The sequence below is a fragment of the Lissotriton vulgaris genome, chromosome 2_1, assembly GCF_964263255.1.
Source record: "Lissotriton vulgaris chromosome 2_1, aLisVul1.2, whole genome shotgun sequence".
NCBI classification, from domain to species: Eukaryota; Metazoa; Chordata; class Amphibia; order Caudata; family Salamandridae; genus Lissotriton; species Lissotriton vulgaris.
Genome location: NC_141687.1, coordinates 402,482,869 through 402,507,568, shown reverse-complemented (window position 1 = coordinate 402,507,568; position 24,700 = coordinate 402,482,869). Strand labels below are relative to the sequence as shown.

At 50.1% G+C, this 24,700-nt stretch overlaps 1 protein-coding gene across 1 annotated transcript in view; it reads right to left on the bottom strand.

The window, feature by feature from the left end:
• Window positions 1-24,700, bottom strand: part of CARF (calcium responsive transcription factor) — a 367,392-nt gene that overhangs the window by 170,067 nt on the left and 172,625 nt on the right. Inside the window, exon 8 of the mRNA XM_086955271.1 lies at window positions 18,348-18,468. Coding sequence (XP_086811397.1) covers window positions 18,348-18,468 — 121 coding nt within the window. The remainder of the gene's footprint in view (window positions 1-18,347; window positions 18,469-24,700) is intronic.

Below are 24,700 nucleotides of genomic sequence, written 5' to 3'. Positions count from 1 at the left end.
TCGATAGTAACAACATATCAATAACAGATTAATTCAATCTTCTGATACATGACGGTGCACACAGCCAAGCAACAGATTTCTTCTATTCCCTAGAATCTCTTGAACTTTCGCAACTGATACACGTCCCCACTCATATAAAAAATCAAATTTTTGAGCTCATAAGGTTTTCTTTTGCGGGTGTCCGTGTGACTAAAATAAATGGCTTAGCATTGCTTCACAAAAACAAGTATCTGTGGACTAAGAATCACATACTCAGATGGTTTCACAGTAAATGTCTCCAAGTGCAATGCCTTCAGGGATTTCCAGGAATATTCTGTACCCAGTGCCGTAAAATAAAGCCCAGATGATAAATATACAAACCTTCAAACTTAGGAATGCACTCTGGAAAAGCATTATATATTATATAATTGACAGAAAAACTCAACTCCGTGTCCATTTATATTTCATATCTTCCCTCATTAAGCTTTTGTACGGGTTTAGAGAACACTGTACTTTTCTCAGATCAGTAGTGTAGTGTGGCCCTTTATTTCATGCAATGGTCCATGTACAAACAACAATCTTGAGACTTCAGTAGTCTTGGGCAATCTTTTTTGCTTATTATTCAAAGGTGAAAAACAGATTACCAGCAAACTTGATTAATTTCCATACACTGAGAACTTATTTGAGGCTGTAATATATATTACACAGAAAAATACTGAATTACAATTGTATGTATAACTAAAATTAATTAGTTAAATTGAAACAAAATCCATTCATATACAAACCTCAAGGGACAACTCCCTAGCATGATTTAGAAAAGGGGGTGGTGATGAACAGAGTGTCTGAGTTAAACAGACCACTCTTACCCAGTCCAAAGATCAGGGCTTGATCCATCACCGTTATTTATCTCACTGCCCCATCCCAGCTCAGAACCTGGCTATATGCAAATCAGTCTGTCCCTGGCCCAGCTTTCTGCTTAATTCAGAGACTCTGTCCCTCACCACCCCTTGTTGTAAATATTTTTGTCCACCCTAAGCGTGGAAGGGTATTCTCAGATGTGAGACCCTTGCTCATTGCACCATCAGGATTCAAGCAAACCGGGCCGAAGACGGCTGTAATGCCAGAAACCGGTCCCCGGGAGCTTGTTACCTTCCCGGTGTAAGAATTGGCTTCTGTAGTTTGGTTTGCCCTGTTCCCATCATGCACTGGGACAGGAACAGACTAATTTGCATACAGCCAGGTTCTGAAACTGGGATGGTGCAGTGAGCTAAAAAACGGTGTTGGATCTAGCCCTGATCTCTTGACTGGGTGAGAGCTTTCTGCTTAATTCAGAGACTCTGTCCCTCACCACCCCTTGTTGTAAATATTTTTGTCCACCCTAAGCGTGGAAGGGTATTCTCAGATGTGAGACCCTTGCTCATTGCACCATCAGGATTCAAGCAAACCGGGCCGAAGACGGCTGTAATGCCAGAAACCGGTCCCCGGGAGCTTGTTTCCTTCCCAGTGTAAGAATTGGCTTCTGTAGTTTGGTTTGCCCTGTTCCCATCATGCACTGGGACAGGAACAGACTAATTTGCATACAGCCAGGTTCTGAAACTGGGATGGTGCAGTGAGCTAAAAAACGGTGTTGGATCTAGCCCTGATCTCTTGACTGGGTGAGAGCTTTCTGCTTAATTCAGAGACTCTGTCCCTCACCACCCCTTGTTGTAAATAACTCCCTAGCATGGTCCTTGAATTTAGCATACCTCTCTAGAGAATTTCAAACTGCATATACCCAGTAAGTATCTTAAGACCCGGCTTATTTAAACATTGAAAAAACAATAGAGATCCTCCATAATCAAAGTGATGGTCTTAGCAAAGAAGATGATACTCTAAATACCTTATGCTCGCTCACTCACTAATTGTGTGAGCAAAATCCTTGAGGAACTAATTTCAGGCACAAAAATGTCTAATAGAGCCCAGAAGCCATGTAATACATGATATACGGAAAGAAAGAAAGAAATTACTTTGAAAGTCTGGCTTTAGATCAGCATGCAGAATGCTGAACCACAGTGTAGGATTGGCTACTAGGGGGCAGAAAATGTACTTATACTGCTCATAGGAATTGGTATAACTTTACCATCTAACAAACTAAAGCAGATTTTCTCATAAAAAAAACCTAGAGGCAACAAACTCCTTAAGTCAGAAAGTAATTTCAAAGACAGCACAGTCTCTTATTCTCAGGAACTTTGTAACACTCTGGCCTTAATTTCTATCACCAAAATGTAAACAATATAATAGTATCAAGATTAAGCAATCTCATCTCTCCCTCTCTGATGTTCCCAAACCAGATCTTAAGTGTTAAAGCCATTGGACACCTTAGACATCATTAGCAAAGCTAAGTTGGACCCCTGTTACTAAGAACATAAGCTTCGTAAGCTGCAGTAGGCCTGAGTAAGCCTATTACCAAAAGGCTTAACTCAAGCTTATGAAAAAGCACTGCATCTAAGAATTGAAAAGGAGTAATAGTGTCCCCAATACTAAAAAAAGCCAAACTCGGGGCATAAAACTCTGAAAACTATAGACCTACCACACTTGTACTGGTTCTAACTACATTCCAGGAAAGTTGTTGCTGCTCACCTATCTACATTTCTCGAAAACGTGGAGACTTTAGACCAATGGCCGCTAGGTTTCTGTCTTCGCCAGAGAACTGAATCTGCCTCACTGATGGTCATTGTTGAAATTACACATGATCCAGAATGAATACGAGACCGGGGCCCTGCAATAGGAATACATGACTTTGCGCTCCCATGGTTTAAATTCTTATTGATTGTACTCAGATGTCAAAGTTTGGTGAAACTGAATTTGATATAACTTATCCATGGATTAAAGGCCACTCGATCCAGAATTAGGCAGTATTTTAGGACCAGATGGTTAAAACTTTTCTCGGGATGAAGCCAAACAGATAACCAGAGGAGAAGGGGCTGTAGCTATAAAACGGCCTCCAAGTCCGAACAAGCATTTACAATGCAATGGTTTTGCCTTTGTTAAAGTTAGAGCTATTGGCATTGCTCTTGACATTATTTTTATTTATGTTTTTTTTAACATAAATAAATGGCATTGTCATTTACAATGCCACTAGCTTTATCTATCGCAAATGACACACAAACACACACAGAGCCCCCCACACACAGCCACTTAGAGCCCCCCACACACACAGAGCCCCCCACACACACAGCTACACAGAGCCCCCCACACACACAGCCACACAAAGCTTCCTACACACACAGCCACACAGAGCCCTCCACACACACCCACACAGCACAAGCAGGCAACAGGGGCACACGGAGGCACAAGCAGGCAACAGGGGCACACAGAGGCACAAGCAGGCAACAGGGGCACACAGAGGCACAAGCAGGCAACAGGGGCACACAGAGGCACAAGCAGGCAACAGGGGCACACAGAGGCACAAGCAGGCAACAGGGGCACACAGAGGCACAAGCAGGCAACAGGGGCACACAGAGGCACAAGCAGGCAACAGGGGCACACAGGGGCACGAAAACGGAGGCACAAGCAGGCAACAGGGGCACGAAAACGGAGGCACAAGCAGGCAACAGGGGCACGAAAAAGGAGGCACAAGCAGGCAACAGGGGCACGAAAACGGAGGCACAAGCAGGCAACAGGGGCACGAAAACGGAGGCACAAGCAGGCAACAGGGGCACACGGAGGCACAAGCAGGCAACAGGGGCACACGGAGGCACAAGCAGGCAACAGGGGCACACGGAGGCACAAGCAGGCAATAGGGGCACACGAAGGCACAAGCAGGCAACAGGAGCACAAGGAAGCACAAGCAGGCAACAGGGGCACACGGAAGCACAAGCAGGCAACAGGGGCACGAAAACAGGCACAAGCAGGCAACAGGGGCACGAAAACAGGCACAAGCAGGCGACAGGGGCACAAGGAGGCACCAGCAGGCGACAGGGGCACACGGAGGCACCAGCAGGCGACAGGGGCACACGGAGGCACAAGCAGGCAACAGGGGCACACGGAGGCACAAGCAGGCAACAGTTTGAAGGGGAGTGGGTAGTGGGTGTTGTGTTTTTCTGGGGCAGAAAAAATGTCCTTGGGGCAAAAAGAGAACGAAGAAAGCACCTAGTTACTTTCTAAATTGCTATACATAGAGTGGAGCCTCTGCAATACAAAGGGGCTCTTCCAGCGTCAGGGTGCCGGTGCATAAAGGGTTAAGGCTTGTTCCCCTTTTTGTTCCTTCTATACCTTCTTGTTCTACTCTTGCTGAGTTGTTTCACAAGTCTAGCTAATGGATTCTGCAGCTGTTTCATTTTCTGCATATCATAACATATCACATGCTGCATAATTTGAATATTTTAACTTTGTTTCTAGCTGAAACAAATCAAACGTTACTTTAAAAATTGCATCAACTGGTGCTGTAAAGTAGTAAACCCTTTGCAAAGTTTACCTTGTCACCTTTGAGATGGGGATTGCTGTAAACAGTTCTAAAAAGAATATTAAAGGGGTGAAACGTTTGTCCATACAACATTATTTTGCGTGTTAAATAGCGCAACGCTATTGGCAGAGAATTACGTTGCCTATTTTTTTTGTCAGCTTTAGTTAGGGCCCCTGAAAGACAGCACATCAGTTAACAAAGAGGATACATGCACTTAATGTTCCTCACATTTCTGAAGTGAGTGCTGTGATTTGAGTTATTTTGTGCCTCAGCGTGGATGCTAATAATAATCCGACTTCTATGTCTGTGGAACGTGCTGGTCTTTGGTTTTCAAAGATGTGGTGGTCGCCCTGCTCATTTATGTTGCCATTTTCTCTCTCTCGTTATCCTTTACTTCTCTCTCGTTCTTGTTGTCTCTCTGTTCTCCCAGGTCTACTTAGAGAGGCCCACTTCCAAACTCGATTCTTGTTCTTTCTCCCTTTCTTCTCCACAGCAGTTTTCCTTTCACAATGTTTAAGTATACCTCCCAGTCGCTACCCCCTCTCGCTGCCTCTCTTCTCTTCGCCTGGCCCTCCTGCCTCCCTGTGCCAGTCTGCGCTGCATGACATACAGTGGACTGAGGTCCACACATACACGATCCATGCCTAGGCGACCCCTCTCGAAGTCCATCATCCCGCCCCGAGTCCCTTCAGCCTCCTTGTCACTCGTCCAACACTCACCCCAGCTCTGCGCCTCCTATTCACCCTCCTCTCCGCCTGCAGCACCCAGCCTATTACTCCCGGCTCGCAGCAATTCTCTTGCCCATCCCCGAATTACCATAATCCTTCACCCTATACATTTTCCCAAATCCCCACTTTAGCCACTTAACTTGGACATTCACTCCCTGCCTGCTCTTCAGCACACTCACTCACCCCTGTACCGTTCAGCACTCAACCCCTTTCCGCTGCCCCCATCCTTTCAAACTTTCCCCTCCCAGCCCCCAAACGCGGCCTCTCATCACCTCCACAGATGCCATCCCATACACTCACTCCGCGGCCCCCGGTGTCGGACACTCACTCCGTGCTTGGCCTCCTCCTCCGCCTTCTTCCTCTGCAGGCCCCGGTCCGCCAGGGTCATCAGGTAGGCCCACACCTCGCTCCTCGGCCGGGGGGCACGAGCGGGCCCTGAGGGGCCTGGAGCGGCCCGGGAGAGGTCCAGGCGGAGCCGCTGTGTCCCGCCCGCCTCCATGGAGCTGTGTCCAGGCTCAGCCTCCAGGAAAGAAGCGGGAGGGGGCGGGAAAGGGGGAGGAGAGAGCTGACGACGGCCGGCCGGAGCAGAAGGCGGGCACCAGGAAACAAGCGGGAGGGGGCGGGAAAGGAGAGGCCGGAGCAGGAAGGCGGGCATCAGAGAGAAGCGGGAGGGGGCGGGAAAGGGGGAGGAGAGAGCTGACGACGGCCGGCCGGAGCAGAAGACGGGCACCAGGAAACAAGCGGGAGGGGGCGGGAAAGGAGAGGCCGGAGCAGGAAGGCGGGCATCAGAGAGAAGCGGGAGGGGGCGGGAAAGGAGAGGCCGGAGCAGGAAGGCGGGCATCAGAGAGAAGCGGGAGGGGGCGGGAAAGGGGGAGGAGAGAGCTGACGACGGCCGGCCGGAGCACGAAGGCGGGCACCAGGAAACAAGCGGGAGGGGGCGGGAAAGGGGGAGGAGAGGCCGGAGCAGGAAGGCAGGCATCAGGAAACAAGCGGGAGGGGGCGGGAAAGGGGGAGGAGAGACGCTGACGACGGCCGGAGCAGGAAGGCGGGTGCCGGCAATGCCGGACCAGAATCGGGGGCGTTCCCGGCGTCGCGTGACGTCGGCAAAAGCCAAAGAATCTTGGGAACGCCCCCGAGTCTGCTCCGGCATTGACGGACAGGCCCCTCGTCCAATGGCTAGGCTCCATTTATGGAGCCAGCCAATGAATGACGAGGGCCGACCCAAACCCACACTACAGTTCTCATTAGGTTTTCGCCTGCGCGAAAAAGCTGCGCAGAGCGCAGCTTTCGCCAGGCAAAACCTAAAAACGGAGTTCCTCATGAGTAATGAAAACAGAAGTACTCTGAGGGAGGCATACAAGACTTCTTAAAAATGTTTTTTCATCTACTGCTAAAGCAGAAGTATCTGCATAGCCCCATATTTCACTACCATAGTCAACTATGAGGGACACACTTAGCACTATAAATCTCAAGCAAAATCTTAATAGATTTATACCCCAGTCTATTTCCAAAATCAAAAACAGAATCAATACTCCTAGTAAAAGAGACGCTTCTAGCAGAAACCAGAGAGGACCACGACAAAGAAGAATCAAATTGGACACCAAGATAAGGAAAAGATGGAACATGGCGAATAATATTTTCATGTATCTTGAAAAGTCTAGACTTAGTAGATCAAAGCCTAAAACCATAACATTGGATTTTGAAAAGTTGGTCCTTATATGAAGTGTGTCAATACAATTAACAAAATAGTTCATCCGCCTATCCAGCCACAAGGCAGTTCTAGCAATAAGCACAGCCTCATCCACATACAGCAATGCCGGGGTGGAACGGATGCCAATCTGCTGCAAGTAGGTACAACCCTCAAATAATGCCTCCTCTACATTGTTGATATAGAGGTTAAAAAGAAGTAGGTCCAATATGAAGCCTTGTTGAACACCTGCTTCAAATTAAAGTGTGTCCTAAAATGAATAGCAGCAGTCATATTAAAGTAAAGATTTCGTAAAAGAGAGATTAAGTTCACTTCCACCCCAAGACGAACCATAATGTCCCGTAATTTATCTCTGTTAACACTATCAAAGGTGGTGCTCAGGTCCATGAAGGCCAGCTGTAACGACTCTTGCTTAGCCACAGTATATTTATGAATAATCTGATACAAATTGAGGCATTGGTTGACAGCCCCTAGGTCTGGCCGAAACCCATACTGGATGTCCAATTGAATGAAACCTTCAGTAGCCCAAATCACTAGTCTGTTCAAAACTACTCGGCCAAAGATCTTAGAAACAGAGCAGATCAAAGAAACTGGGTGATAACATTTAAGGTCAGACCACCTACCCTTTTTAAAAAGGGGGACAAACAGCGAGTGGGACCAGGAATTGGGTATCGCATGTTTGGCAACCACATTAAGATAGGGAGTAATCAAAGGTGACCAAAGTGCTAAGTTGGCTTTAAAAACAACTACAGGAGCTCCATCAACACCAGGTATTTTGTTGGAAGGAATCAGCTGTATAACCTCACACACCTCATCATGTGAGAATATTACAGAAGAACTAAAAGCAGGATACACAGTAAAGTTACAGGGTGTGGAAGCGGAATTAGGCCCAGAATAGATCTGCTCAAAATGTTCATCCCAAATCTCTGGCGGGGTAGTACAAAGTATAGCCAGGTAAGTAGCAGGCTTAATAATGGGGCTATTAATAATCTCCCATGACAGGGAACCATCACAGAAATCAATTCCTCCAATGCCTCATTCCGCAAGGCTTGTTTAGTTTCCTTTAATACTCTTCTATACGGAGAATGACAGAAAGCAACTCTCAAACGATCTTTAGGTACTGACTTCAAGGCTTCCAGCAATAAATGATGCACCTTAGAACACCTTGCATCAAACCATTTAGATTATTTAGGAGCCCTAGGACCTGATTTGGAAGTCAGAAGGAGCTTAATATGATAGAAAGTTCGCTCAGAATATCCAAATCAGAAGAGTCGCTACTCAGACACAACTCTATCTCACAGTAGAAACTTTTAAACAAGTTTAAAAGGAAGGTGTCCGGAATAACATTCTTCCACTTAAGACACTGGCTCTGGGGACTAGAAACAAAATTTTCGAAGGAATAATGCTTAGAGGGAGCGCTCCCCACATCCCAACAAAGAAAAAGTTGTGAGGGGATTATGATCACTCATAGGGCAACAGACCATGGGGGCGTGGCTTAGGCGCCGATGTAACTGGAAGCGGGACTCCGGAGCTCCTCCGCTCCCGCCTCGCTCCGCAGTATATCCTGACCCCTGGCTCGGACCTTGGACCCCCAGACACATATGGGAGGGTCTGGAGAGCACTGGGGATAACTTTGGCAGCCCTGGAGTCCCCGTAGCTGCCAGTAACGAGCCCTTTTGCACACCGAGGAGCGCCCGGAGTCACAGGCGCCCAAAATGGCGGCCGCGGTCCCTGTCCGCTGCGCCTGACAACGGGATCCTGCAGGCGGCGGGGAGCACAGGAAAGCAGTAACGATCGCCCGCGCTGCAGTGGGAGCCCCCCGGTGCTGGGGGAAGCAGAGGGCTTCACCCAAAGAAGCGGCGTCTGTGAAGCTCGGCGGCCGATGCAGCAGCAAGCTGCCTGACCTCAAGATGGCGGCCCCATTGTGACGAGGCCGGACCGGGCTCTATCGGAGGTGAAACCGGGCTGAATGGTGGTTCCGCCTTGCCACTGTGGCGGAGACCCCGATGCCCCGCGCCCTGTGAGGACCGGCGCAAACATCAGCGGACCAGAGGTGAGAGGCCCCGAGGTGGGACACCCAGAATGGCGAGCGACCAAAATGGCGGCTGCTGCCCATGACTGCACGGCCTGACGGTGGGGCGCTGGTGGAGCCGGAGAATCCAGGAGAAAGCGGGAAACATTGCCCACATCGTGGCAGTGGCCCCCCGACGCCGGGGTAGGTGGAGGGCATTGCAGGCTTCAAGGCGTTGCCGGGTTTGGAGGGCGAGACCACAGCAGGCCGCCTGACCCCAAGTTGGCGCTGCCCGTGCACCGGGGGCTGTCCTGCGATCCTGACGACAATCGAGCCCTAGGCCCCGCTGAGAGGGGGGGCTACCTCGCAACTGGAGAGCAGACGCCTGCCGTCACCACAGGTCGGTGGTGAGCGGACTTGAGCGAGGAGGGCACACAGAGGCGTCGGGGGGGTGCCAGGGCTGCCTGCGGCGATAGCCAGCCCCTGGCCCAGAGGCGACGAACTGCTGGGCGCCCTAGGCCTCGCACCCGGAGGTGCAGAACAGAAAAGCCTGCAGCGTCCCGGAGAGGGAGGAACTCGCCCCGCGACTGGAGGGGAGCCCCCGAGTTGACCCTCCCTAGCCTGGTGAAGTGGGGTCCTGCGCCCTGGGGTAGCGGATGGGCTGGTGCGCTGCCAGATGAGAAGAGGAGAGGCGCGGAGGTGCTGAGTGCCTGCGACGACGCCGGAGCAGAGGACTGAGGTGCCTTAGTTCACTGGGGGCCACAACAGTCGCACACCGATCTTGGCACTCGGCAACATGGTGCGAGGAGGCAGGAAGAAGGGCTTCGACGCACTGAAACTGGATGACCCGGGCCATCTCGTGGAGGAGGACGCGCCGGCAACTGGCTCGGGGGGCTCGACGTGCCCGCGAGATCCCTCATTGAGTGACATTATGCAGGCGATTGTAGCGTCGCGGGAAGCTATTGAAAAGCGCATGGACACCATCGCCTCGGAAGTGTCCCTCCTGAAGGACGACCACAGGAAGCTGAAGGAGCGAGTGGCGACCTCGGAGGTGACCCTGAAAGACTTGCCTGGTGACGTGGCTACACTGAGGACATCGCTGGCGGCAGTGGTGCAGAAGGTCCGAGTACTGGAGCTCAGAGCCGAGGACAGCGAAGGGCGCTCTAGGCGTAATAACCTTCGCCTCGTGGGAGTGCCAGAAAAAGTGGAGGGCCAGGATGTGGTCTCCTACTTGGAGGGATGGCTGCGGTCTGAGGTGGCTCCAGAAGGACTGTCCCCATTCTTTGCCCTAGAGCGCGCCCACAGAGTCCCAGCGCGACCGCCCAAGCCTGGTGGTCCGCCGCGCCCGATAGTGATGCGCCTCCTACACTTCAGAGACCGGGACTATATTCTCCAGAGGGCCAGGAACCTGCCGGACCTGCGGATTGACAACAGCAAGGTCATGGTTTTCCCACACTTCACGAGAGATGTACAAAGACAGCGGGACTCTTTCACGGCGGTCAAGCGGAAATTGAGGTCTTTGCAGCTGTCATATGCTATGTTGTTCCCGGCCCGACTGAGGGTCATTGCTGGGGATCACACTCACTTTTTTCTCACGCCGCAGGAGACCTGGAGCTGACTGGACACTAGGGGGGAGCCAGACACGGATGCCCCCCTGACGACCTCGCCTGGGAGGCGCTCTGCAGAAACGACGCCGACGAGGAGGTCTGGATCCCCGTCAGGATGGCAGCAGGAAAGAGCTAAGGCGGTGCTGGCGGTGGTGGCCATCAGCCAGGGAGACGCCAGCCCTTCCAGTAGTGCATCGGAGCAATCAAAGAATAGTGCTCAGCCCTGGCTCCAGTAGTGTACAGGATCTTTCGGAGGCGGACCTGCCGGTGGTGACTCCTCAAACGGCGGACGGAATCCTTAGCTGATGCGGCCTGGGCGGTACTGGACACGTTTACGCGGTACTGGGCTGGGAGATGAGGCTGCCTCCAGAGGCTGAACGCTGTGCTGAACATAACTCCTGAGACTTATCACTGAAGTGCGGAGGGGGTCGAGCCGTGGGGGGGAGCCTCCTGCAGGTCCCAGGGGGGAGGGGGTTGGAGCGGGTCGCTTCGGGCCTGTCTGGGTCGGCGTACTGGCCACCCTAGCCCTCTTCTGATGAGATACACTCGCTTTACTAGAGTTTGGATGGGGATTCCACGTTGGTTGTCTGTCCTGGGGAGTGGGAGTTGGGGGGTTTTCTTGGTTTGGTTGGGGGGGACTGAGGAGGGGACCTGGGTGTGTCAGGGGGGTCACTGCGAGGATGTATGAAGCATGATAGGGACTACAATGGGACCCGACCTAGGATACAAATGTCTCACGTGGAACGTAAGAGGGATGCACACTATGCACAGACGCCACAAGATCCACTCCTATCTGGTTAGACGGGGCATTCAATTCGCCTTCCTCCAGGAAACACATCTGTTAGCTAAGGAGGGGAAAGCACTGCAAAAAAGGTGGAGGGGGCAAGTCTATCATACTGGCTACTCTGCGTATGCTAGGGGGGTGGCTATCTGGATACGGGCGGGAGTTCCATTCCAATGCACACAGCAATTAATTGATCCAGAGGGGAGGTACGTTATGGTGCGAGGCAAACTAGATGGGAGGGACCTGACATTGGGTTGTATCTATGCCCGAATGTGGACCAATTGGCCTTTCTCTCTTTGCTGTCCAACAAGCTGGCCCCTTTCTTGGTAGAACCCTTGCTCCTCGGAGGGGACTTTAATAGCGTTACTGACACTGCGCTGGACAGATCGCACCCCCCCTACCAAATGCACCGGCTGGCAGACTGGCGCCTGCGCGTTCCGCTTGGCAATCCCAATGGGGTCTGGTTGACTCGTGGAGAGCTGGCCATCCATCAGATAGGGACTACTCGTTCTTTTCCGCCCTTCATGACCTGCACGTCCGCATAGATGCCTTCCTGTGTTCCCAAGACGTGCATGCGGAGGTGTGCCACAGTGAGTATCTCACACGCACAATCTCCGATCATAACCCGCTACTTATGCAACTGCGCTGGTCGCAGTGCCGCCCCCGAGGCCTTGCCTGGAAGCTGCGCCCGGAGGCGCTGGATGATCAGCCCTTCCGCACCACGATAGCCTCACATATAGAGGAGTACTTTCAGGTCAATACGGGCACCGAGGGCTCAGCCACAATTGAGTGGGACGCCTTTAAGTCAGTAGTGCGGGGGCAATGCATTGCGACGGCTTCGGGTGTAAGACCCTGCTGGCAGACATCATAGGGGAGGACGAGAAACTCCGGGTTCTGGAGAAAGCGAGGCCTGAGCGTCCAGACACCCATGAGGCCCTACTGGAGGCGCGCGAGCTTGTGGCGGCGACGGTGGAGTGCCTACGGTGCTTCGACTACAAAACCTATCTCACCCGAGCACACTCGGAGCGTGATAAGACAGGAGCCCTCTTGGCCTGGCTGGCCAATCCGGCACGCCGGAGCTCGGTCATCCTCGAGCTCAGAGACCACACGGGTGCGGCACGGTTTGACCAGCGGGGGATTAATGAGATTTTCAGTGATTACTACACAGAGCTCTACCGTAGCAGGGTCCTGCTGTTGGATGACGCATTCCGGGGCTTCCTGGAGGGACTAGACTTGCCGGAGCTGGCGGAAGAAGACGCAAAGCTGCTCGGGGGCAAAATTGAGGAGAGGGAGGTGAGAGTCGCCATCAAGAGCATGGTGAGAAATAAGACGCCGGGCTCCGACGAGCTCCCTACGGAATTCTATCTCACCTACACTGATCTCCTTGCAAAGCGGCTGGGCAGCCTGCCGGCGACCACTGGTGAGGCGCTCATCGTCCCGCTATTGAAACCGGGCAAACAGCCGTGGGACAGGGCGGCGTATCGGCCACTGTCCATGCTCAATCTGGACTACAAGATCTTAAGTAAAATCCTAGCGACGCGCTTACTTCCTCATATGTCCACACTGATCCACGCGGACCAATCCGGGTTTATCCCGACCCGCAACACGGCACTTAATATACGACGGCTCCTACATGTCTTGGAACTTCCAATGGGAGAGTTCCACCTCACCCAGGAATTCGCGACGGCGCAGAAATGCTGGAACAGATATCGACAGAGGGGCCACATTACAGTCCCGTATGCATCTGAGATCCTGCTGAAGCTGTGCGGGGCACTCCCGCATGGGGGCTCGTGGCGCCGACTTGAGAGCTGGGGGCAGCAGGGGTTGGAGTCCATGGGGGACCTATACGAGAACGGAGTGCTGCTGCCTTTCGACCTCTTGCGAGACCGCTTTGAACTGGCGGGGGGGGACTTCCTCCTCCACGCGGCGCGGACGACGGCGATCCGCAAGCACTGGAGAACGGGCATGTCAGAACCGCCGCGTTCGCTGGGCTGCCAATACGTAGTGATGATGGCGGGGACGGTCAAGGCTGTCACGTGCCTATATAGACGCATGGTCTCGGAGACTATCACCCCACTGTTATCTCTGAAGGCGAGATGGGAGGCGGACTTGGCGACGGAGATTCCTGAGGAGGCATGGTCTAGCATAGTGGAACGGGCCCGGAACGGGACGTGCAACGCTAGGTTCCAGCTGGTGCACTTCTACGTCCTGCACAGGGCCTACCTGACCCCTGACAAATTACATACATATTTCCCGACCCACCCGGCAACATGCCCACGATGCCCGGCGGACGTGGCTGACTTCCAGCACATGTTCTGGTCCTGCCCGCAGTTGTGTTCCTTTTGGCGGGAGGTGGTGGATACTCTGGGGGAGATCACGGAGAGGGACTTGCAATTTAAAATGGCACACTGCATCCTACACTGGTTCCCACACACGTCAAAGAACAAAATCACTAGCAAGTTTCTGGACCTAGGCCTACTCTTAGCGAAGCGTGCCATAACATCCCAATGGAAGTCAAGTAGGGGCCCCACTGTAGAGAGATGGAAGGTCGAGCTACAAAAATGGGCCCGTTGTGAGGGGGAGCTCCGCATGCAGGCTGCACTCAGGGCGAGCAATGACGCGGCTCTGGAGAGGGCCAGGGCGTGGGAGCAGTTGGTCCTCGACCTCCAACTCTTGGACCTAGATGATGACGACACCCCCGCACATAGCCCTGCTCCGGCGGAGAAGCCGCCTGAGATGGTGGTGGCCTGACCTCCACCCCTTGTTTCCCTGCTTCCTACGTGATGACTATCAGTCTTAGTTGATTACTCCTGACGGTCTGCCTCGGACCAGGGTTAGTAGAGTGGTATGCGAACTCGCATTAGTGGTACTCTTGACACGCCTGGGGGGTGGGGGTAGGGAGGAGGGGGGAAGGGGGGAGATGGGGAGGAGGGGGGTGAGGAGGTGGGACGGAGGGGGGATAGGGGAGTTGGGCGAGGGGGAGGGGTTTGTTCGGGGTTGGGGACGAAGTTTGGTTGGAACTGTTATAACACTGCAAACGTAGGGGGGGAATGTGTGGTCCGAAAAGCGGCCTTGCCATCTTCCAGACAACAGGATGTCGCTGATTCATGTGGCATCCACCAGAACGGACCTTTCTCCACGATTGTGCCGCTCAACCTCTGGGGTGTGAGCTAAATGGCTGTGTGAGGGAAACACTGGAGAACTATATGTACACTGGTTAATGACTGGAATGGCGAATACAATATGTCATTAATACTTGATTTTGCTGCACCAGACCATCTCAGAAATCAACAGCAAATGAACCATGGGTTAAGAAATAAAAATATAATCAATAACACTAGCGGCGGCTTGCCCAATAATGGTACGAATGACTGCAACAAGTTTAGGGTCAGTCAATACAATGGAAATAGAAACTAGGTTATACTCGGGCAATAAAATATTCATAAAATCTCCCCTGGGAGAATGTAAAAAAATGAATGACCTCCGGGGAGGGATCCCAACCCACAGAATGTTGCGACAAGCATCCTTGAAAACAAGGATGCAAGTTAAAATCTCAAGTTAGAGTAGTAAAATGATTTCCTAGTCGGGGTTTGGATAAACCATCCAAGAAGCTTTTTAAAACCTGTCCTTGGCCTTACCTACCTGTCTGCAGAAATGGATTTTAAAAATGAATCGACAAAATAGATGGAAGTTTGGAAAATGTCAGCAGGAAAGCAACTATATTGGGAGATCTGGTAGGAAACACTTTAATGGAGCAACCTAAGGACAACACACCTAGATAAGGAGGCCCCCTTTAGCCCACCCATGAGAAGGAGGAGTAGTCGGGACAACATGTGAGGTATAACAATCTAGGTGAAAATTGGTGTCAGTATTCCACGTTTCCCGTTAACAAATAATTTTAAATTAATGTAATAGGGAAAAAAAATGCTCACTACCAATTTTGTTAGAATGGCCTCCAACATTCCAACTCAAAAGCGGAATAACAGTAGGGAGACTCAACCACCAATCAGTTTCGGTCTTGAGCAAGCATAGTCTCAGGGAAGTGAGATGAAAGTCAGTCAATATCCGTCATGGTACTTAAGGGAGCACATCTATCGGAAACTGGCAAACTATTTTACTGGTCAGGCCTCGAACTCACATTGGAAAAAAACACAGGAGGTGAAACATGATCCACACTGGGCCCCCGGTGAGGAGGACAAGAGAACTGTGGCTTATAAAAATAACCTAAGGGAAGAAGGCAAATTCCCACAGCTTGCCTATATCTGGCTGCAAACTGTGACAACAAATAGCCAACAGCATGAAGATTGTCAAAGTTGACCACCCCTAGAAAAAGTTTAGGTTGCAAACCTATCCATGTGACCCACCTTGCCATTATAATATACTTAAACAAAAATCTGTCAAACCCCAAATGTTCATTTAACCAATGAACCACCTTATTCTTCAGACACATAATCTTTCATGTTATTAGAACCCAATGGGGAAACATTGGCCATGATGATAACATAGGGAATAGCAGCAGGAGGTAAGCTTAGACATAGGGCACCAGATCAGATGGCCCGGAAGAAAACAAATCTTTTATTAGATACCTCGGTACAACAGGAGATAGTTAGGACCTCCCCTCAAAGTTAATGAATCACGAGTGGCCTACGGTAAACAAGACTGCACAGGGTTAAAGGGTATAGAGCTCATATCGTACAAATCCCCAGACAGTTGCGCTGACTTGGGGCATGAGAAAGGGCAACAAAGAGGCTCCTTCTGGGGGAGGGGGTGAGGGGGGGAGGGGGCGGGGAGGCAAGTAAAGATAAAGACCTCTCCCTGCTACCAATTAAATTCACAAACTCTGTACCAGTAACGCTAACCAAGGGGACCCCAAGGCCGTTACATTAACCTGTGAAGGTATTGAGATCTCCTCAAGCTCAACAATGGCATCCTCTATCTTGGAGAGTCTAAATTGAAGAAAAGGGGTGGAAACAACCAGGGTTTCCAATTTTCAAATTTCAGCAACATTTTCTCCATAAGTCCTTCCATAAGTCTTTCCAAAAACTCTTAAAAATAGTCCTTGGATAATATACAACCATAGGCAGCAAATGGGGGTGGAAATGGCTCCGACTTCTAACAAGGTGTTTTTTCCTAGCCCAGACCATATGGGCTGGCATAGAACCATATGAGGAAGGCTTCCACGCAGAGGAACAAGGATGATTGAGGGAGTCAGCTACAGGCAAAGCCTGCGTGCAAATAGGAATGGGGGAGCATGCATTAGAACGAGTCGCAGCATTCGATATTGCAGTATTTACTGCCTAAGATTTAATACCTCCAGCTACCTCTGTCTGGGCACCTAGGCCAAGTTCCACCTGAACCAAGCTGATTTCTTATGTGATAGCCCCTGTGCTGAGGTTCAAAGTGTTATGATGTTTTGGCTATTACGTGGCCGCTTGCCATCCTCGGGCCAAGTTTAATTTACGCTTACCCATGCTCAGGTTGAGAAGGTGTAGAAAGGAAATGCCAGTTGAAGAAGCCAAGAGGGAGTGCCAGTTCTTTGCCTGGAGATGCGCCCAGGTGCGGCCGGCGTGATAGGATTTAAAATCGTTTTAATAGCATTGTCGCGTGGTGAGCTCTTCCTCTTGGTAAGCAAACTGTATGCTGGGGAACGAGGTCTCACTACGGCAAAGGCCACAACAAGGTCTCAGCATTCCAAAACGTAGTCATCCGTATGGTCTTCAAACAGCAAATGTTTAATCGAATTATGAATGCTTGACGTCATCTACTTCTGCTACCCATGAACAACAAATACAGTTCAACTATCTGCATCACCTACAATATCTTTTATGGCCCTGAAACAAAAATCTGGTTTAAAAAATTGTAATCCCCTATATATCATATCTTTCCCTTCGCTCTGTTAATCACTATCCCCTGAGTAAAGAAGAGTCGAATGGGTAGTCGCTCTTTCTCCAGTTGGCCCCTAAGCTTTGGAACCTATTACCACTGAGCGTCAGAGCATAACAGAATCACCTAGGGCCAGATGTAGGTAAATCCCATTTACCGATTTTGAAATACCGAATTTTACCGATTCGGTATTTCAAAATCGGTAAATGGGATGTAGGTCCCAACATCTGGATATGTTACCGAATCCTTAAAAATTCGGTATTCACCGATTCGGTAAATACCGAATCGGTATTTGCTATAGAATCCTATGGGCCTTGAAGCCCATAGGATTCAATTCAAATACCGATTCGGTATTTACCGAATCGGTAAATACCGAATTTGTCAAGGGTGCAGGGGGTGTCACTTTGACACCCTCTAGCACCCCCAAAACGGGCATGTGTGCAATGTGGCACACAGACATGCCCTAAGGGCACGTCTGTCTGTCACATGGCACATGTGTACATGCACAGATGTGCATGTACACAGGAATCGGTATTTTACCATGGATTTGTATTCCATGGTAAAATACCGATTCTGTAAGCCATGTGCCAATGGAAAATTGGCTACCCACATAGCATTTTCGGTAATTTTACCGAATCTGTAAATATGACCGAATCGGTAAATATTACCGATTCGGTAATTATTACCGAATCGGTACTTATTACCGATTCGGTAATAATAACGATTTGGTAAAATTACCGAATATGTGCCCCTACATCTCCATAGCCCTTTACCGATCGGAAACGGACGAAAATCGGTATTTTCGGCCGATTCCGATCGGTAAAGGGCTACCTACATCTGGCCCCTAGTTTGTTAATCATAGGTGGTATTTTCTTGCTTCTTCTTTTAGCATCTTAGCACCAGGTAACTTCCAGGTGTCAGTTTACAATAAATAAATAAATAATGTGTATTACCCCCCAGTTTCCACTTTGCACCTGACACTGATCATATATTCATACATATCTATGTGCCTATTTAAATAATATTTTCTTATGTACCTACATTGATGTGTAGAATTATTTATCCCTTTTTCCATTGCTTTCCTTTATACGCTGTTTTGATGTCCATTGGGTCTAGATCAAACTAATCAAACAATAAATAAATTTACTAAAAACAGAGTTTACAAAGATTCTTACATTTCTTCAAAGTTTATTTGCTGCTTACCGTGCGGGACAAGTGGCTTTATATTTCTGACCAGGTGCACTTTGTTGCTTCGCTGCTTTTTTGGGCAGAGCTCCTTTTCTCCTGGGACCATACTGGCACTCCATCACTACGGCTCGACTTCCTGCAAAGAGAAAATCCCTACTGCATTAAGAAAATGATAATAAACCACACTGTTCTGTTAACCACTGCAACAGTAATGCAAAGTGAAATTAAGAACTAGGATGTATTACTGCAAAACATTGTTGAAAACCAAAGTCAAATACAATTAGGGTGAGACTCAACATGTGTATATTAAGCGATCTCCTAGTATCAAAGGATACTAAACCTCCAACCGAAAGCGCATCCCCTGCCAACTTATACACTCCCGGAGTTTAGCCTCCTGGAAGCCAAGTTACGTATGGGCAGTCTACGCTGTGGCGGAAAATCCCAGATCTATCATACTCTTGTCATCAACTCCCCTGGTGCACCTAACCACCTCAGAACCCGTTGGGAGAATTGGATGGGACCCGTAGAGGACGAGGTCTGGTTGGACGCACTAATGGCTCCCCCAAGAACTTACCACCTCCTCGAGTCTCTGACTTGTTCATTCCTATTACCTCTATTTGGCATACCTCTCCCCAGCCAACCTGTGCCGAGTTGGCCTTCGCCCCACTCCCACATGCCCTCGATGCAGAGGCGACCCTATAGATTTCTACTACATAGTATGGTCATGTACAGCTATACTTCAATAATGGACCAAGGTGACCCGCGAACTGTCAGGGGTGCTGGGATGGGAAGTCCCCCTCTGTCCCCTATTGTTTCTCTTTGGGGTGTTCGAGTGCACTGGGGAAAGAGCCCCAACACGAAAAACGATTCTGCAGTGCGGGGAGCATGGGTGGGTTGGTAAGGAATCTGAGGCTTGATCACGTCTCTAGCAGATAAGGCGTTACCACAAGTAAGTATCTTGTCCATCTAATAGAGACATCTAGTGGCAGATTCCTTACCTTTGAACAGATACCCAAGCAATACTCTCCACGGGGAAAGAGACTAGGAAAACCTGCAAGACAGAGTGGCTAAATAGGCCCTCCCTGCGAACCTGGGATTCCAGACAATAGTGTTTTCCAACCATGTGCAGAGAGGACCACGTGGCTGCTTGGTAGATATCCGATATGGGGACACCATGCTGAAGAGCCGTGGTTGCCACTTTTGCCCTGGTGGAATGGGCTCTAAGCCTTTCAGGAGAATCCTTCTTTGCTAAGGCATAACAGATTTTGATACAGAGGATAACCCAGAAGGATATAGTCCTCTTTTGGACAGCAACCCCTTCTTTGCACCCACATACCCTATAAAGAGTTGGTCAGTCACCCGGAACTCTTTGGTTCAATTGAGGTAGAACGATAACCACTTTCTTCCTTGGAAGAGTGCGGGGGGATTAAAAAATGGGCAGAGTAACCGACTGTTTCATGTGAAAGGGTGTTACCACCTTAGGCAAAAAAGATGCCCCTGTGTGGAGCACTACTTTATCCGGAAAGACTGTCAGGTACGGAGGCTGTGATGACAGTGCCTGCAATTCGCTCACCTTCCTGGCAGAGGTTATAGCCACTAAAACTGTTTTTATAGTGAGCAAATGTAGAGGGCAGTTGTGCAGCGGCTCAAACGGTGAACACATCAGAAAGGTGAGGAGCAAATTAAGGTCCCACTGTGGCAAAGGGGAAGCGGGAGAACAAGTGGGGTAATCCCTTCACAAATCTCTGCACCAGAGGGGATTTGTAAAGAGAAGAAATGAAGAAAGGGCTGCCAGGTAACCTTTCAGGGTGCCCAGAGCAGAGCCCTGTTGGGCCAAAGAAAGAATAAACAAGAGAATGTTTAACAGGGAGGCAGAAAGGGGGTCCACAGACAGCTCTGTACAATATTTACAAAACTTGCTCTATCAGCAGGCGTGTATAAAGACTTCGAAGAGGGATTCCTGGCTGCCAGAATAATCTCTCAGTCTTCATGAGGAAGGTCGAAAGCTGTCAACTGTCACCGCTCAATCTCCACACAAGGAGGCGGAGGGTGGACAGGTTTGGGATGAAGAACCTTCCCCTTCTGCTGGCTCAGAAGATCCCCCCCAAAGGGGCAGTCTGTCCAGAGGATCGATGCTCATTGCCAAAAGCTTGGGATACCAGACTTTCCGTGCCTAGTCCGGAGCCACAAGAATGACTTGTGCCTTGTCCCTCCTGATATTCTTGAGCACTCTGGCAGGAGTGGTATGGGCCGAAAGGTGAACAGGAGGCCTGAACTTCACTCGCACTGCTGAGCAAGATCCGCCTTGGAAACGCCAGCGTACAAAACTGCTGACAATGCACATTCTCTTTGGAGGAAAACAGATCTAGCCAAGGATCTCCCCACTGCTGAAAGAGTCCTTCTGCTACCTCCGGATGGAGGCGCCACTTGTGATCCGCAAAATCACTAAAAAACAATACCTCCCAGACCATGGATCATACTTATTTCATTTATAGAGAGCTGAAAGAGTCTCTCTACTTTTGTTCCCCTATGGAACGATCCTTACCCTGATTAACTTGTTTTTGGAAATACTAACGTTTCCCTAGCCTTACTTGAAATGTGAAAACCCAACGGATTATGTCGAATAAATACTTATGCACCAGGTTGTTACCTCATGGCAGGTATTTATCTTTGACCGTTTTTTGGGTGATTTCTCTTATGTTTTTTACATTTCAAAATAACAGTAACATACATACATATTTACAGATGACACAATACATTTGTTGTTTCATAACGTTGCAAACAAAAATGCACAATACAATGGTTGAAAAAAAAGAAAGGCAGTACATTTTACAAATAGACATTACATGGATCCTGAGACGTGACTCTCTACATTGTACACATTCAACCTAGGCAGTTTTGGGTATTATTACATGTATGAGTCCGTGTATGTCCTACTGGAATTTAACACCGGGACCTGTTACCCTTGTGTCCTCAACCACTTTTATGGTGGTGTAAGGTCCTATAGAGGTCAGAGTGTTAAATTATTGATTCCTATCTAAGCAACCTTAGTTGTGCTTAAGCGTTTGGTGCTTTTTTTGCTTCCATCAATTGATCGTGATGAGCATTGGCCTCAGTTTGAAATGTGCCGACGCGTTTCGACCTTCTGGATTGGACCTAGGTATGATATGGGTGGAAGGTCTTCTTCAGGGCAAGGTATGCTCTTGTAGGACACGTTATTTGTCTTTATGAAGCCTACGGATTTTCCTAAATTGTATTTGGTGCCCTGCACTGAAGTGGGTCTTCCATGAAGGGTGTTGTGAGAGTGATGCCTTCACTGAAATTTTTCATTTTTCTTTTTTTATCCTTAATATCGAGGCTTTGTTCTTCGCTCGGGGGCTAGAGGCGCAAAGCCTGACACAGTCTCTGTGACCTCACCCCGCCCTGCTTGTTGCAGCACCAAATGGCGGTCATGTTGTCCGTGAACACCTGAACTGGCCTTCCCTTGATGGATAGCAAGAAGGCTTTTAGTGCCAACCGGATAGCCCAAAGCTCCAACAGGTTTATATGGACCCGGGCCTCTACCGAAGAACAGAGTCCTCTGATCTCCACCTCTCCCAGATGGCCGACCCATCCCAGAAGTGACGCATCCGTCACTATTGTGAGGTCTGGATGGTGAAGGGAGGGGGATGTGCCCTTAATCGATTTGCAGTTTCATAGCCACCACTGCAGGTCGTTCGCAGTGCCCTCCGAGATCTGGACTGGGTTGGTGAGATTCCCCCATGTTGCTCCCATTGGAACTTCAGTTCCCACCGAATAGCCCCATGTGCCATCTGGCATGGTCCACAAGTAGGATGTAAATGTAAGTGTAAATGTAGTGTATTTTGTAAAGCGCACAGCTTCCCCAACAGTAGCGCCAAGGCGAGAATTATCGAGTCCGCGGACATTGAGCCCAAAACCCTGCCGCATCGGGACTTGAACCCTGGTCCCGGGCCTGATCTCTGCTTCAGAGTCTGCCGCTCTAACCAGTGAGCCACACTTCTCAGGATGCAGGAGGCCATGAGGCCCAAAAGCCTCAGTCATCATTCTCACTGAAATCCACGATGGAGGCTGAAACATCGGTATCATAGATTGAATATCCTGGATTCGCCTCTCAGGAGGATAGCCTCAAAACTGCACCGTGTCCAGAACCGCTCCAATTAAAGGTAGCATCTGGGAGGGAGTCAGGTGTGACTTGATCCTGCAAGTCCAGTGCTGCCATCCAGTCTATTTCAGGTCCAGGGTAGACAGGACTTGAGGTAGGGTGAGCATTATGAACTTCTCCTTTTTGAGGAAGTAGTTGAGGGCTCTGAGGTCAAGGATAGGAAGAAGGCCTCCATCCTTCTTTGGAACCAGAAACGAGCGGGAATAACAACCACAGCCTATTTTTGGCCCAGGAATCCTCTCTATAGCTCCCTTGGACAAGAGAGTTTTGACTTCCTCGTGGAGGAGAGCAAGGTGATCCTACGTCAGCCGATTGTACACTGGAGGCATTGATTGTCCCATATTGAAAAATAATAAAGCTTTCCAGTCTTTTGGATTCCCTGTCAATGGTGCGGAAGGGAACGCGCCACGGGAAGTCGAAGCTTAAACCACCAAGCTTTATCGGGTGGTGGGATGGACGTTGAGAAAAACTGGATCGCCCGGTACAGGGCAATGGCGGCAGTCAATCGTCCTATTCGCTGAAGCCCATGTGCAGGGCTTGGACCAGGTGCCCAGAGGACGTCCGTTAAGGCCTCATTGAAAGGCAGCAGGGGTTGCGAGCCGGAGACACCAGGCTGCAGGACCTCTATCAAGACATTAGTCTTGACCGCCACAGTAGGAAGCTGCAAGTCCAAGACCCACACAGCCCTAAGCACCACCACAGAAAATAATGCCCTCTCCTCCGTTGCTAGAATCTGGGGAGGTGTCCAGACCACTGGCATCACCCAGTTCCTCATACCAGTCCATGTGTTGTGGTTGCAGGATTTCTAAGGGATCCTGCTCCCCTCTCAAACCTCCTCATCCATTCATAGTCCCTCAGAATAGGGCAGGTTAAACGGCAAGGAGCTGCACGGCTCTGGTCTCGGCATCGGGGGACAACATACCGGGTCTGTGTCGTCAGGAATGAGGAATGAGGAATGGTGCGGCGCCGCTGGTGGGTGCCAGCGACAGAGACAATCTTGGCGGTGGACGCGGCACCGGGAAAGGTCACTATGGAGGTGTGACTGGTGCCAGTCCTGACCCGGGAATGGGTCCAGTTTGGGGCTGTGGTGCTGGGGCCGGAAACGAAGGCGTGGAATTCCAGGTTTCTCCCCATCACCTGAGCCTGCGGGGCCTAAAGGCACGCCGGCAGGGTTGGCCCTGCCCCAATATTGCGCACATGGCATCATAAGACTACTTAGGTTGGGCGGGGGTCGCTCCCGGACCCGGGAAGGCAGGGAAACGCAGAGCTGACCCAGACATCTGCTCCGTGGAGCAGGGCCTCGAATGTCAAAGGTACTCCGCCTTGTCGCAAGACGGGCAGGCAAAGTCGAAGCACGCTTCAACGTTTTGTGTTTTTAGTAGTGCCTCTTACCTGACTTTGACGACTTCAACGAAGAGGACTTCGATTTACCGGAGCGGTGCTCGAACCTTCTTGGCGGCCTGGACCCGGATCGAGATCGATGAGGTGACCTCCAAGATGCCAGAAACTGGGCCGCTTGAGGGACCGCTTCCTCAAAGCCTTCAACGCCATGCCTCAGCAATCGGAGCACGAGCAGAGACACACTAAATGGGGGTCTGTGACCGACATGGCGCGGTGACAGGCACTGCGCGGTTTGAACTCCGAGGTCTTCATATTAGACATCCTACACACAAAAATAAGTCGACAAAAAGTCTAAAAAAGTCTGTCAAAAAATGACAGGGGGTAGTTCTCTTCGATGGATCTGCGCTGGTTGGTACGGAAAGAAAAGAACTGATGTCAGTGCGCTGGAGTGGAGTAATATTGACAATGAGGATGTCACGACTACGGCAGACGCAAAGTCCACGACGCCATCTACCGATGTGCGGGGGTACTGCTACCAAAATCTTCCTGATCCAGCCTGACGACTGGAAGTTCAAAGGTAAGGGATCTGCGGCTAGATGTCTCTATCAGATAAAAGGTCTTAAGTAGCTGAAAAGCTGCAGTAGTCAGTACCTGATGCTGAAAAGAAATCAAAAGGATAAGAGAGTTTAAGTGCTCGATGGAAAAATCTAAATCAATGAAAAACCAAAAACATGAGAAGGTTAGCTCTAAGGTGGATCTTTTATTCCTAGTTGTTTAGTATTCTTCCTTCTCAGGTTAAGGGAAAAGAGAAACAGCTTCTCAACATCGTGCACCAGATTTATGA